The sequence below is a fragment of the Sminthopsis crassicaudata genome, chromosome 3, assembly GCF_048593235.1.
Source record: "Sminthopsis crassicaudata isolate SCR6 chromosome 3, ASM4859323v1, whole genome shotgun sequence".
NCBI classification, from domain to species: Eukaryota; Metazoa; Chordata; class Mammalia; order Dasyuromorphia; family Dasyuridae; genus Sminthopsis; species Sminthopsis crassicaudata.
Genome location: NC_133619.1, coordinates 597,374,766 through 597,391,276, shown reverse-complemented (window position 1 = coordinate 597,391,276; position 16,511 = coordinate 597,374,766). Strand labels below are relative to the sequence as shown.

General features: G+C 34.1%; 1 protein-coding gene across 5 annotated transcripts in view; it reads left to right on the top strand.

Moving 5' to 3' along the window:
- FOXJ3 (forkhead box J3) overlaps positions 1 to 16,511 on the top strand; it is a 136,471-nt gene that overhangs the window by 101,257 nt on the left and 18,703 nt on the right. For 3 of the 5 annotated variants that reach the window (XM_074305477.1, XM_074305478.1, XM_074305482.1), the window contains 5 exons: positions 964 to 1,065; positions 8,048 to 8,101; positions 8,531 to 8,659; positions 9,983 to 10,163; positions 13,360 to 13,776. In XM_074305477.1, coding sequence (XP_074161578.1) covers positions 964 to 1,065; positions 8,048 to 8,101; positions 8,531 to 8,659; positions 9,983 to 10,163; positions 13,360 to 13,776 — 883 coding nt within the window. The remainder of the gene's footprint in view (positions 1 to 963; positions 1,066 to 8,047; positions 8,102 to 8,530; positions 8,660 to 9,982; positions 10,164 to 13,359; positions 13,777 to 16,511) is intronic. The other 2 variants (XM_074305479.1, XM_074305480.1) reach the window with 2 other exon arrangements.

The following is a 16,511-nucleotide window of genomic DNA, read 5'->3' as shown; positions in this document are numbered from 1 at the left end:
AGAAGATGAGTCTTCCTGACTCTGGGTCCAGTGCTTTATCCACTGTTCCACATATTTATCGTCTTAATAAATACTGTGTCCCCCTTATATTTGTTATAATAATACTTATTGCCCCTTTATGTTTTTTTGTATGAAATCTCCCATTTTCCTTCTGATCTAGTTCTTAAAGAGAAAAAGATTTGAAATTAAAAGACTTGGTTGTGTGACCTTAGGCAAGTTACTTAATCTCTGTGGTCCTGAGTTTCCTCTTCTATAAAGTATTATGGTTGACCTGTGTTACCTCTATGGTTCTTATTAGTTCTGAAATCCTTTGATATTAAAGTGGTTGTATTCTCATATCTTTGTATGTAATTGATTTTTAAATGCATTTGATCCTAACAACAACCCTGCAAATAAAATGACTTAAAAATTAGTGCTCCACTGAACCAAATTTAACAGAAGAAATGCTGACCCAACTAGTAGAAAACCCAGCTTTTTTGATATATCTTTCTGTAGTACAACCAGAATGTGAATATTTGAGGTCCAGGAAAAAAAAAAACATATACCCATATCCTCCTTTCCCTCCCTCCCCCCCACACACATCCACCCACCCGTGGGGTGGGGTGGGGTGGGTAGGTTTATGTATCACTAAAGAGGCTGAAGCATCTACTTTAAAAAATATCTAATATATTTTCAGGTTAATGGATAGTGGATAAGTGATAACTTAAGCTTCAAAATGTTAAGATAGCTTCAGTGAATTAGGCTATAGCAAGATACAAAATTATAAAGGCCAAATTAGGCTCCACTGGATAGTTAATTAAGCTTTTTTTGTTGTTGTTTGTTTGTTTTTTTTTTTTTTTTACCAATAGTAGAAACAAACATACAGCCCTGAAAACTAGAGGACGTAGTGAAATCCTTTAAAATTGTATTAACTTTGTTTCAGATTATAAGCTGCTAATTATTTGTTTTGTTCTTGTATTTTAGGCCTCAACTCCATATAGCATAGATTCAGATTCTTTGGGAATGGAGTGTATTATTTCGGGAAGTGCCTCTCCAACTCTGGCAATCAACACTGTGACTAACAAAGTAATTTCTTTTTTTTTTTTTTTTTTTTTTTTTTGTTAATGTCGAGATGTTATTTCATAATTCATTTCACTTCCCTTTATCATACTTTTAAAATGTTTTGTATGACTGAATTTGAAAATAGTACAAACTTGTATTTCTTAAACGTGGCACCACAATAGAGATATTAGTAGTAGTTTGGTTTGCGGACTGGTTCCTCCATAGAATTCCATAGATTATTAATATAAGAGATTTCTGTGATACTGATATTTGTATAATAAGGTTTTTACCCATATCTTTTTATGGCTAAACCCCCCCCACACACAAAAAAAACAAACAAAACGTAAGACAAATTGATCCACTTATTTCAAGTAATGTTTTAAATTTTTTTTAAAGTAAGAGCTTTTTTTTTTTTTTTTTTGGCAAAATATATGCCAAGATAGTTTTCAATATTAACCCTTGTAAAACCTTGTATTCCAAATTTTTCTCCCTTCCTCCTTTATTCCCTCTTCCCTAGACAGGAAGTAAATATGTATAGTTCTTATAAAAATATTTCTACATTTATCATGCTATGAAGAAAAATCATATCAAAAGAAAAAAATAAGCAAGCAAACAACAACAAAAGTGAAAATACTTTGTTGTGATCCACATTCAATCCCCATAGTCTTCTCTCTGGATACAGATGATTCTCTCCATCACAAGTCTATTGGAATTAGCCTGAATCACCTCATTAAGTAACAGTAATATTAAAGGTCTTTTTTGGTGTTGTGATAAAAGTGCAAGTTTTGGCCTTAGAAGATCTTGGTCAAGTTCCTCCTTTACAACTCACTAGCTCTTTGAAACCTGTTGAAAATAATTTGTCCACAAGTCTCAGTTTTCTAACCTCCTAAATGTGGATAATATCTATTCACTTCATAGGATTGTTATGAATAAGGTGATTTGTGAACTTTAACATAATACATAAATAGTTATTATTACTATTTTAAGTAGTATCTTAGAATGTACTTTGATCTCTTCCTATATATGTTTGCACCCACACAACATATGTCTGTGTGTGTGTGTGTGTGTGTGTGTGTGTGTGTGTGTGTGTGTGTGTGTAGGTAGTCACATGGTAGCCAATTAGACTTTCATTGTGGTGCAAGATCAGAAGAAGCAGGCTTTTAGATGTATTCTAAAATGTAGGTATCCATGTGTCCTGTGTGCAGGATTCCTTATCCTGTTCTCAAAGCCCTAAGTTGAAAACCCAGAACACATTAATGGGTGCTGCCTTTTGTTTTTTCTGGCATTTACGTCATATATGCCTATAGTAGAAGAGCTCACTTTAGTAACGTTGTATTCTCCATAGGCATTTCAGTTTCTATGGTCACAAAATTAATATGGGCACTTTGGCAGGGGAAAAAATGGGTAAGTTTTTAATTCACTCAGTAAGTTAATTAGCAAACTATTGTTATACTTCTACCATGTTCCAGGAATTCTGCTAGGCACTGGAGATACAAAGACCAAGAGAAACAATCCTTGTACTCAAGTAGTGGCAATGTCAACTATGAACATAAGTATATACTGAATACATGCAAAACAGATACAAAGTACCTTGGGAGAAGGAAGACTTCATGTAGAAGATAGCATTTGAGTTGATTGACTTTTTCTTGTAATGAAGAAGAAAATGGTATTGGCATTAGACCATCACTTAGGAAACTCAGAATTCATATTGAAGAGAAGCCTTGTAAATGTATAGATTGTAGGGAAGCCAGCTTTTTAGTATACTTCCATTTTTTTCCAGAGACATCAGAGACTTCCCATTAGAATTCTGGGGTGTGTGTGTGTGTGTGTGTGTGCTTAAAATATAATTTTTTTGAGACAAATTTTTTTTCTTCTGTATACACTGGCTGCTGCTATCAGCAGCAGTAGAGTTGTTCAAGTTTGTAACAGCTGTTAACCTCCAATTTCTTTCAGAAATGTAATTCATTCAAAAAAGCATGTGTACACACACACACACACATTCTTTCTTTCTCTCTCTCTCTCTCTCTCTCTCTCTCTCTCTCTCTCTCTCTCTCTCTCTCTCTCTCTCTCTCCCTCCCTCCCTCCCTCCCTTCCTCCCTCCCTCCCTCCCTCCCTCCCTCTCTCTCTCTCTCTCTCTCTCTCTCTCTCTCTCTCTCTCTCTCTCTCTCTAACACTTTTTGACCTTGTGAAAAATATAACTTAGAAATATGTTTTGTTGTTGTTTTCCTTAAATTTCTCGTTAGAATAAGCAAAGATATTAGAGACCAAATGCTGATTCCTCTGTTGGCCTTGAAGATAGTCATATAACTACCACTAATGTGTTTAGTTTGTACTTCAATAAAACTTAACCCCTTACTGACAACTGAATTTATTTTAATCTTTTGATATGTTGATTTAAAATATCAAAACACAAAATTGCCAAATTTGATTTAGAATCCACAAAATAAAATTGCATTCCATTTTTTTAGGGAACTAAAAACTGAGAACTTTATTTAGAAAGGGCCTCAACGGTACTTTAGTTAAATACATAACTAACTAACTAATCCCTTCTGTAGCATCTCTCAAAGTATTTATTTTTCTCAAGGCCTTTTTTTGGTTTAAAACCATTTTTATAATTTTGCCTTTACTATTATTCAATAATTCTACTGTACTTTTATTGTCTACCTACAATTACAAAATGTTTCTTTTTTTTTTCACACTCTTAACTGTATCCCCACCCCTCAAACTTAAATGATATCTTCTAATTCACATTTTTGTCTCTTCAAAACATCTCAGCAATGTTACTTATCTTCTTTTCTTCTGTTAGAGGAAAAGCTCTTTTTACTCCTTCCTAAGGCTACCAATGCCCTTGATGCCATTCTGTTTTACCTCCTTCCAGACTTTATTTCAGCAATCTTACCTTTTGTATGCATCTTCAGTCTTTTCTTTTTTCGTGACAGATTTTTTATAAATATTCTCAAGTTTCACAGATGCATGGCAAGCTTGATGCTGTTCCATATGATTCCATCCTTGACTAAGGCTCTACACTATTTGAATACCATCCCATCTTTCTTTTCTTTTTATATGTCAAACTTCTTTAAAGAGTTACCCAAACATTGTGTGAAGTGGAAGCATTTTCCCACCATTGATTCTTCCCCTCAACCTTTGGTAAAATAATTTTTGTTATGTCGAAAAGGTTACCTAAGCTGACCTATTTCACAAGTGGCCTTTTCCCAGTTCTCACCTTCTTTGACTTCTGTGGCATTTGACAGCATTGTACTCATATGTACTTTGTGGACATATTCTCCTCATCTCTTGGTTTTAGAGTCACTCATGGATTTCTTTCTGCCTCTGCTTCTATTCCTGACCTTTGAAATGGAAATCATAATCTTCTCCCCACTGACCTTGAATACCACTTCCTTCTCTAGGGGTGATAGAGAAGACATTCTAAATATGGACTCCAGGAGCTTGCTGTTGGTCTTGTAGTTATTCTATACTCTTAGATTCTCGTGAGTCCTACCATCTGTTCTTCTGGGGAATTTTTTCAAACCTGTGATGCCTTTCCCAACTACACTAAGTTCTGTCTTCCTTTTCTTTTTGTGTCTCCATAGCACACAGTAAGTACTAAAAATTATTTTTATTTTATTAATTCTTTTGAGTTCCTCTTCCCTTTCATTTTTCTATACTTGCCTTGACTATCTCCTTCATTCCCTTGGTTTCATTTGTCACCTCTATATAGATCATTCCTACATCTCCATCTATTTATAGAATAATTTTTCGTGATTGTCCCACCAGTATCTCATCTCCTAATTCATCACCTAATTCACTTAATTAGTTAATAAGTTCTGTCAGTTCTGCTTTTTTAACATATCTCAAATTCATTCTTATTTTCAGTCATAGCTTTGCTCTTTACTACCTACCTAGACTATTGCAATAGTCTCCCAGCAGATCTTTTTTGTCATTACGCTTCCTTCCCCTATTGTTTAATTCTGATTACTACCAGGTTTATTTTATTTTTTTCTTCTAGACTTGTTATTCATCTCCATCAAACTTTTGGGATTGTCTTTGTATATTCCCAACCAAGTAAAGCTCAAACTCTTTGTATAATATTCAAGGCCTTATGCTTTGTCTTTCCATATTTCACTCATAGTGTGCTCCATTTTACATGTTATGTACCAGCTTATTTCGTACCTACAATTTCGTAGTTGAACTCTTAGAATTGTCTATACTTTAAATTGCTTGTTCTTATTCTCTCATTTGTATTTTAGCCTTTTACTGCCTGATTTTCTACTTCATCACTCAACTATATCTGCCCTCTCCATTTTCTTAAATGACAGATCTGATAAGTTTTTCCTTAGTTTTTTTCCTTGTTTATACTTTTGCTGCCCGGATACTTAGAAGATTGACTACTTTCTTTTCCTGAATAGTCTCTCATTTCTAGGATTTTGTGAACTTACTCTGTTTTGGTTCCTTTCTTAGCTTCCTTCTCTTGTTTTATATATTGATTTGTCATCTATATCAGAGCTTCTTAAATATTTTTCATTCCTTTTCACCCAAGAAGTTTTTATGCCAATCTATATATAAGATAGATATACAAATCAAACATTTACTGATAATGAATTATAAAGAAATTTATTTTAAAATAATTTTTAGTATACATATAATTTTACCATTTTTAAAGATAAACATTTGCATACTAATAAAACAGATGTGCTTATATTTACTTAAAGAATTAAATCTTAGTGAATCATATCGCTTATTGAATAAGTTTCTATTTTTCTGATTTTCTTTTTGTAACCTGTTTTGTAAAGTTTTGAAGTAAATTATGGAATCTTTAGAGTTGAAATGAGAATCTAGTTTAATTAACATCCTGTCCTCTATTTGAATAATACTAGAGTAAGGAACTCACTATTTTTTAGTTATATAAGGTAGTACATTCCATTTCAAGATAGTTCTCTTTGTTAGAATTCACTATATTGAGGTAAAATTTGTTCTGCCTTATTTTCCATATAAAATAATTTCAGTTCATTTACAGAAGACAGCATTTCAAATTTTGAGTATAATGATCAAGTGCTTCCCCTAAGTATTCTCTATTCTCTATCTAAATATGTCCATTTACCTCCAGTCGATTCTTAAATGACATCATTTTAAGTTCTCCTACTATTCTCTAATTTGGCACTGGTTCTAATAAAATATGGTACCCAGAACAGGACACAGTTATCTGGGATTTGTTGGAGGTTAGGGGTTCAGGTGGGTCTAAGTGATTTGTACAGGGTCGCATGGTAATGAGGCCAGGTTTGAACTCAGATTTCCCTGACTCCAAAGCTAGTGCACTACCCTCTGTGCCATTTTGTTGCTCCAGGACTCAACTTTTTATGTACTCTGACCAGTGGTAACAAAAAAGGTAAAAGGACAAGCTGTTCTATTCTGCATTCTGTGTATCTTCCTCTTAGCATGTTGTTGGGTTACATTAATTTTTATGGCATTTTTTATTCTCTAAATAACATGTAAAGATAGTTTTCAACATTCACTTTTGCAGAACTTTGTTATAAATTTTTCTCCCTCCCTCTCCCATCTCCTTCCTCCCCATATAATTCTTCTAAACTTATTTCCCATATTCGTCATGCTATGCAAGAAAAATAAGATCATATAGGGGAAAACCACAAGGGGGGGGGAAGAAGACAGCAACAAGGGTGAAAATACTATGCTTTGAACTACATTCAATCTCCATAGTTCTCTTTCTGGATGTGGATAGCACTTTCCGTCCCAGTCTATTGGAATTGCCTTGAATCACCACATCATTGAAGAGAGCTAAGCCCATCACAGCTGGAATTTTGTTGTTACTACATACAGTGTTCTTTTGATTCTGTACACTTCACTCAGCATCAGTTCAGGTCATATTAACTTTTTGGGGATCATCTTCATACTGAATCCCTGAGTAGTTAATTAAAACTTCTAATCCTTTTTCATTAGATCTCCTATAGGTATCACAGTTGATATGTAGTTGATGTACTGAAGTAAAGGACTTTTTATTTATTTCTAATAAGTTTTATCTTGTTAATTTAGCATATTTCTCTAGTATATTGAGATATTTTTCAATCTTCGGATTATCTACCTGTATTCTAAAATATAGACTCTTAGCCCTACTTTCCAGAAGTTCTGGAGTGATTTTTTTCTCTGGCAAACCAATTATTCCTAATTTGCTTAAAGAAACTTGACTGGACTACATAGAATTCCCAATCCCTCTATTTTTGTCCGCCTGCATTTCTGATTTACTTCACAGACTAATTGTACACTATTTCAAAGTCCGATTCTTTTTATACAGCAAAATAACTGTTTGGACATGTATATTATATATTGTACTTAACTTATACTTTAACATATTTAACATGTATTGGTCAACCTGCCATCAGGGGGAAGAGGGGGTGGGGGGAAAGAGGGGAAAAATTGGAACAAGGTTTTGCAATTGTCGATGCTGAAAAATTACCCATGCATATATCTTGTAAATAAAAAGGTATAATAAAAGAAAGAAAGAAAGAAACTTGGTCGGATAAACCAGAATGCAAGTGTATTAATGGGGAATGAAGATCGTATTTTAAACATACTTTGCCAACAAATTGCACTTGTATTCGCTGATTTAGGTATTCTGTTTCTGTCTGAATGCCAACAAGAATGCTAATAGGTTCTTGGGAAATGTTGACTAAGTCATATAATAACTCTTGTACATTAGTCAGAGCATTTCTGAAATGTATTTGGGAAATAACTGGAAAAATTTTTAATGTCTGTGAGGAGTTGATTAGCAATGTAAAATAAGTAGAAGACTTAGAATTGGAGAAAAATCCTAACAGGAAGGCTTGCTTGTGGTTTGCCTTGTTTTGTTGAGCTGTCTTGGAAAATTGTTGTTGAGTTGTTTTTAAGTCATATCCAACTCTTTGTGACACCATAAGGGCTTTTTTGTTTGTTTTTGGTTTTTTTGCAACGATATACTGGAGTAGTTTGCCATTTCCTTTTTTACCTTGTTTTACAGATGAGGAAACTGAGGGAAACAGAGTTAAATGACTTGCCCAGAGTCACAGAGCTAGTAAGTGTCTGAAGCCAAATATGAACTCAGGTCTTCCTTACTCCAGGCCTGGTGCTTTATCTATTTTAATAGTAGTATATGTAGTGCTGCAAAAGAGGGAGTTGATAATCAATAATAGATAATAGATTGATAATAGATTCTTTAGCTTGTATTGTCTTGTTTAACTTCAGTGCTCCTCTGGTACCTGTTTTTTGTATCAGAGCCAAAACTTATTCGTTAGCAGAGTGAGTTGTAAATATCTATTTGTTTTTAAAAAAATTTGTAATCCAGACCTATTTTTGAAAGCTAATCTTACTGAATGATTACATTGATTTTGGGTAGCTGTGCATGTAGATTCTCTTGGTAGAGTACCTTGGTAAAGTTGCCATGTAAAGTAGTATATGCAATTTTAGCTGAACTTTTCCCAAATATTTGTTTTTTGCATTCTAGGTAACATTATATAATCCAGATCAAGATGGCAGTGACAGTCCACGAAGTAGCCTTAACAACAGTCTCTCGGACCAGAGTTTGGCATCTGTTAATTTGAACAGCGTTGGAAGTGTGCACAGCTATACACCAGTAAGCTTATGTTTTAGCTCTTTATATTTTAATTCACAATTAGAACTTAGAGCTAAACTTAATGAAAGATATAGATTTTAAAAGGGGTAGGAGATATACAATTAACAGGTTATAAATAGACTTTGGAAAACTACTTCCTCTCTAAATGGTGATCTCACATGCTACTTAGATTATTTGTAACTCGATTTTTAAAATAATTATTCTCAAATAACTCAAAAGCATTTTGCCTTGAATGTAGATTATTTTCAACAACTTTAAAAATAATGGACCATATAATAAATCAGAATTGTAATTTTTAACCTAAATTTTTTTCCACTGATTTTTTTTGGTAGTATAATATTAAAATACATTTAAGTATCTGACAGTTTGTTTTTCTTAATTCAGACTCAAAAATAAGTAATTCTTTTAGGAAAACTAGCTGGTATTCATTGCTTTGTAATAAAGGATCATTATTTAAAATTTTCAAAGCACTAATCTCTTCCATTTTCCTTCTATTTCCTTTTGTTTCTCTTGGAGTTTGTACCTAGTTACCTTGTTTTTACTCCCACCCTTTTCTTGTTTTCTCCTTGGTGGTTCCTTTTGTCTCCCAGAAGTTGAGAGGGAAGCAGATAAAGGGTGATTGCTTTTTAAATCAACAGCTGTATAAGAAATAGAAGTCACAAAATTTGAGTTGTCTGGTAGTATGACAGTTTCCATTACTGCTTGCCAAGAAACAGTGTTTATTAGTTTTCACTGTTCCTATAGTGTATACTACCCTACATCCTGTAAGTGCTTGAGCATTCAGATTTGAATGAAACCATAAAATAGATATTAAGGTAATTTTTTTGGTCACAGTGAAATTTACAAATCCTACTTCATATAAAAGTTTCTTAACTTTAAAAAAGATAGAATAATAGCAGTAGAAAAATTAAGTGCCATTATTGAGTAAATGAAAGGACTTTGGTATAGTTGGCTGCTATAACTAATAGAACAGGACTTGTTCAAAAAGCAATATATATCAGGATTTTAGTGCCTTTAGGCATGTGGGAGTGGAAGGTATTTGATATTGAGTATGTGCTGATTCTGGGGTGGGATAGTGACTAACTCACAGGGCTATGACATCCAACTTGTGCTTCATCTTTGTCATTCAAGCCAGAGATAGTTAGAATTGTCTCAATGATATAGACAGCCAATTTAAGAAGTGTTTCTCTCTCTCCTTTCCCTGTCCCGCTTTGAATTACATTCTATTAGCATGCAAACTACTATTTGTAATTTTGTTTTTGTTTTGGTAATTGCATAAACTCAAATGTAGAGTCTAGAATCAGTATTTTCTTTTAACATTAGGTGACAAACCATCCAGAACCAGTCTCTCAGTCATTAACTCCTCAGCAGCAGCCACAGCCACAATACAGCATCCCAGAACGAGACAAACAACTACTTTTCTCAGAATATAATTTTGAAGATCTTAGTGCCTCATTTCGGAGCCTTTATAAATCAGTTTTTGAGCAGTCACTTAGCCAACAAGGTGAGTTTTTTGCATTTTAAGAAATATTTTTACAGGTATTTGGTATTTTTTCCTATTCTTCATAGTTGTGTGTCTGCAGTTAAGGAGCAAGAAGTATTGGGATATTAGAAGTACATCGTGTGTGTGTGTATGTATGTGTGTATGAGAGAGTTAGTGGTATGTTAGGGCTCAGCAAAAGTAGAGCCATAAGAATCTGGTAGTACCCACTTCAGGGCTCTGTTTGCATCACCACTGATACCCAGTAAGTATAGTGTTGTTGTTGCCCAAGGTGCAGTAGAAATAAGCTAGCTTCTGGTCATACCATGGCTTTGCTTTTTTTTTTTTTTTTTTTTTTTTAAGAAAGAAAGAAAGGGGAAAAAAATGAGTTCTAATCCCTGCCTCATCAAGGGCACTTTTTCCTTGAAGATGTGCACATGTAGGATGATGGCTGTCAAGTCAGTTGAATTGTGCCCAGCATTGAAAACCATGTACAGACCCAATATGGCTTTTGCCAAGTGGTGTAAAATCAAATGAGAGAATTAATGCTATTCTGTATATTTGTTAAAAGTTATTTTGCAGAGTATCTGTTTATGCTTCAGCTCAGCTACTTGTATTATTTATGATTTTTTACATGTTAATGGAAAATATTGAGAGTTGATAATACATTGGTAAATCTAGTTGAATTGCTTCAGTGGCTGATTGCAAGGTTTAAAGTTCAAGTTCAAAGCAAAAGTTTGAATTAGCTTATATATAAAAAGATGCTTTTTGGAGTTGTTATATTTGGTGTTTTTTTGGGTAGTACATGATTAAAAAACATGCCAGATTCCTTAGGTAACCATGATTTAAGTAGCTTGATCTTAAAATAACAGAATTGACAATACCCAAAGGTATTGATTTCATTGTGACGTATTGGAAAAGAGCACTGGATCAGAAATTAGATAACTGGCATTGGCATTGGCATTCCAAGTCAGACTTTTTCCTCTTAAGGAGCTCTATGTACTTAGTGTCAATCCTTTCCTCTTCTGTGTCCTTTAGTTTCCTTACTTACACAATAAGGAAATTATACTAGATTTCTAAGGTCTCTTTTAATTCTGATAACTCTGATTTTTATCACCAACAAATGATGGCACTGAACCTTCCAAGGCCTTCATGTCTTCATATCTAAGATGAAGCCATCTAGAGCTGGATGATCTTTAAGATCCCTTCTAGTTCTTGAACTGTAATCACCTTTCTCTTTCCTTTGTGAATTGCCTTGATAATCACTTTTAACTATCAGCTCTCCAGTTTCAAGAATCAGCTCTTACTTTTTTTTGAGCATCAATACAGTCTTTTGCCAAAACTGCCAGTTTTAATATTTTATGTTGCACTCAAATATTATGGTAAATATAACAAATCATGGCAATAATATCTTCATCAGATATCTTGACTTCAGAAGGAACTTGGGCCATCACACAATATTTTTTCCATTTAATAAAATACATTATATCTGGATCAATAAAATAAAATTGTCATAGTCCATCTGCTGGGGTATGAAAATAGCCTTATTATGTGAACCAGATGTTGTGGTGATGATGTTTGTTAAAATGGTGCTTCTTTTTGTAAAACAAATATGTTTAGTCTGACACTAAGTTCTTTAGACAATTGGGTACATGTCAATTATATAATGAAATAAAGCATAAAAGTAGCTTTGACTTTGGTTGATCTACTTTTACTTGGTCTTATGGACCTTACATTCTCTGATTGAAGAATGGCTTTATGTAATGATATGGATTTTTCCAAAGTGAGTGATTAAGTTTGTAAGCAGAAGGTGGCTTCTAGCTTACATAGTAATATGGAAATTTGAGAGGGCACACAAGCAGAATATATGTGTTATCATAAAAGGGGTAAGAAAAAATGGAAAGAAGATTAAAACCCTGAAGCATTTTGTTTTAACAATAGAATGTAGCATAGTAAATAATGGGAAACCAGGTTGGCAGTTGAAAAATAATGTAAATATTCGTTGCTTTCAATTGTCAATTAATATCCACTGAGGGAATATTAAGAATCAGTTACTCTTGCCTTAGTTTTTGAATGAAGCTGTTCTTTGTGTGGTATAATATCCTGTTTCTCATTAAATTGAAACATATGAAGTGACCTAGTTAAATCAACATTTTTTTTCAGGGAACTATAGCTAAAAGGATAAAAAAAGCCAAGAACATATTTTTTATGTAAAGAGAAAAGAAAATAAGAAGTTGGGAAGATAAAATGCATTATTTTGAATAAATAAGTAAAAACAAACTTAACAAATGCTTGGTCCTCCATGTGTTAAAGAGGGGCAGCTAGGTGGCACAGTGGATAGAATGTCAGCCCTGGAGTCATGAGCACTGAATTCAAATCTAGCTTCAGACATTCATCTAGCTGTGTGACCCTGGACAAATCATTCAACACTGATTTCTCTTATCCCCTCACCTCCCTAACTTCCCAACTCCCCCCCAAAAAAGATTAATGTGTATAATAGCTGGCTGCCTCCCATTATACCTAATACTTTAGGCCCTGTCAGAATGTGCTCTAGATATTATTTCTCTTTTGAAAAAAGTGTTTCTCCTCTCAAGGAGGATGGAGAGAAGGGGGAGGGGAAATTTGGAACTCAAAATTCTATAAAAATAAATGTTAAAAATTGATTTTATGTAATTGGGAAAAATTTTAAAAGTGTTTTAAAAAGCAAAAGTATCTCAAGGCTGACTTGGAGGTACAATGAATTCCATTTCCTCCTTTCTGAACCCCAAACATATACACACAGATTAATTAACAGTCATATGTCCTCAAAGAACGTGTGATAAAGATGAATTATCTTAAGATAAACTCAATACTTCCTAAATTTAAACTCTGGTTTAGAGGATATGAAATGAGATTTGTAGTGTGAGGTTTGTAATGTATGATCTTAAACCTTGTATAGTAAGATGAAGCTATGTGATACATGAAATATTCATCCCAATGTTTTAGAAATCTTGATTCCTTCCTGTGGGTTATGAATATCTATTGCTGTCCTCCCCCATCCCTGTTAAAGGTAAGTTCTTTGCTTTCCAAAGGTCTTCCTGAAAATAAGTGATCAAGCTTCTTGTGCAAAGATCACAGTATCTTTGGATTGAGAGTAAATTGAGAGACAGAGATTTTAAAGTAATATTCTTTATTTTAAAAATTACCCAAAAAAATATTTCTTTCTCCTTACTATTTTTAGGTTTGATGAGCATCCCTTCTGAATCATCCCAACCACCCCACACTTCATGTTCCTATCAGCACTCTCCCAGCAATACCGTGAGCTCTCACCAACACAGTGGCCAAAGCAGCTTATCGAACAGCCACAGCAGTGGTCTTGGTGCTACTGCCAATAATTCCGTGGCACAAGTTTCTCTGTCTCACCCCCAGATGCACACACAGCCATCTCCACATCCTCCCCATCGACCGCATGGTTTATCACAGCATCCACAACGTCCTCAGCATCCAGCACCACACCCACAACAACACAGCCAGCTGCAGTCTCCACACCCCCAGCATCCGTCTCCACATCAACACATACAGCACCATCCGAATCATCAGCATCAGTCGTTAGCACATCAGACACATCCACCCCCACAGCAGGTATCCTGTAATTCTGGTAAGTTCTCATCTTCTAACTTGTGTTTAGCTAATTATATATCAGAAACAATTCCTAGCTATTCATAGTCTGTTTATTTGAGGATAGGGTGAGGGGGTTGTTCTAAAGTATTTAAAACTACGAAAAAATGGAGAGTCATACATGTAATGGAAATCATGTGACATTTATGACCAAAACTTTGTGTTTGCTTTACAAGTTAAAGGACCTTAGAGATCATCTATTTACACCCACACCCACATACTCTTTTTTCCTTTTATTTCTTAATGATATTACATTTAATACATTCAGTCCATCTGTAGGTTGAACTGGAGCCTCAATTTAGAATCCATTTTGCTTTATATTTAGATAGGATATTCAGTAAATATTGTAGGTCTTTGTGTCAAATTGGATTGCTCTGATGCTCTTGTTAAGTTTCTTCTTATGTGGGGCAGCTAGGTGGCGCAGTGGATAGAGCACCAGCCTTGAATTCAGGAGGATCCAAGTTCAAATGTGATCTCAGACACTTAACACTTCCTAGCTGTGTGACCTTGGGCAAGTCACTTAACCCCAGCCTCAAAAAAAAAAAAAGTTTCTTCTTATGTGCATTTGGAAGGTATATAGAGCTACAAATAAAATAGCCCTTGAAATCAGTGATCTGGTGGAGTCTTTGAGAACCTTGTTTTAATTCAGAGTTTGATAATCTTATGATGTACAAACAATAATTGCTTTTTCCTTCTCCCTTTCTTCCCCTTAAAATGATTACAGTCATCTCTTCTTTTTAAATTTTATGTTTTTACTCTGAACTTTGGATTGAGAGTAAATTGAGAGACTGAAAAAAATGTTGCTATTCATATAGCAGATCACAAAGAAGGTTCTTTAAAACTGTTAGTCTCCATTTAACCTTGCTGGAATTGAAAATATATATAATACATTCTATACCTTACTCTCAAAACTTTTGTATTTGTCTGTGCTTCTTTCCAAATTTCATTCTATCTCCTGTATATTTTTTAAAAATGTTATAATGTCCCTTTTTTTGTAATCACTATTTCTCTTCTCTTCCTTATGCATGTTTACCTACCAATATCTATGTGTGTCTATATATGTGTCTGCCTTGTGTCCTTCACTTCTCTGTTAAGAGGAGGATAATGTGTCATAGGTTCTCTGTAAGCATGATTATTCAATTTAGGTAATACTTAAATAAAAAAACTTTTCAAACCTTGAAATGCTATATAAATTCTAGATGAGGATGATTACAGTTACAGCTTTAATCATTGTCCTTTCAAAACCTTTCTTTACAGTGTTATCTTTGTATAAATTTTTCTCCTACTTCTGTTTATTTTACCCTGCATTAAGTTAATAAAAGCATTTATTAAGTGTTTACTATGTGCCAGAGGACACAAGTGCTAGGAATACAAATACAAGAAGAAGAAAAAAAGTGGTCCCCCTGCTTGAGAAGTTAATATTTCAATGATGAAAGAAGATAATTATATACAAGGGTGCTGCAAAGGAGTTGGGGAAATGGCCCTATGTAGAGGCAAAGTGGAAAAGTCTGGAGAACCAAGGTAAATTGAGGAGATAAGTGAAAATTGTTTGACTGAGCACTTCATCAGATGAAATTCCAAAGGACTCTACAGTCAGAGGAGGGGCCTTTAGTAAAATAGGTCCATCTTATTTTTCCAATTTGTCCTACTCTCTCCTTTTTCCCTGCCCATTCTCAAAAGGTTTTTTTTCTTATTTACTTCCCCCAATATGCCCTCCTTTCTATCAGTTCCCTTACCTCCTACTCCCATCCCGTTCCCCACCTACTTATTTTATGATGTGATAGATTTCTCTACCCAACTGAGTGTGTATGGTATTGCTTTTTGATCCAGTTTTAATGACAGTAAGGCTCACTCATTCCTCCCATCTCACCCTCCTCTATAAAGGCTCTTTTTGAACTTTTTTTTTTTATGTCATATAATTTACCCCATTCTGCCTCTCCCTCTTCCTCTCCCATTTCACCCTTCAAATTTATTCTTTTTAGATAATCTTCCTATCGTATTCAGTTTATACCTGTGTCCTTTGTCTATGTATACTTAATGAGAATTTTCTTTAAGAGTTAAAAATATATTTTTCCCATGTAGGAATGTGAGCAGTTTACCTTATTGAGTCCCTTATGATTTCTCATTTCTATTTACCTTTTTATAGGTCTCTTGAGTCTTGTATTTGAAAGTCACATTTTCTATACACTTCTAGTATTAACAGGAATGCTTGAAAATCCTTTATTTCGTTGAACGCCAACCCCCCTTTTTTAACCTGGAGTATAATATAAGTTTTGATGGATAAGAAATATTGGTTGTAATCTAGCTTTTTTGCCACATGGAATATCATATTCCAAGCTCTCCAGTCACTTACTGTAAAAACTGCTAAATCTTGTGTTATCTTGACCATGGCTCCATGATATTTACTTATTTCTGGCTGCTTACAGCGTTTTCTTCTTAACTTAGGAACTATGGGATTCAGCCATAATATTCCTGGCAGTTGTCATTTGGGGATCTCTTTCAGGAAATAGATTTCTTTTTTCAATTTCTATTTAACCCTCAGCTTCTAAGTTATCAGAGGGGTTTTCATTGATCATTTTTTAATGTGATGTCTAGGTTCCTCTTTTTTTTTTTTTTTTTGGATTATGGCTTTTAGATAGATGAATGATTCTTCATTTCTCTCTCCTGGATCTGTTTTCTAGGTCAGTTGATTTTCCAGTAAAGTATTTCACTTTC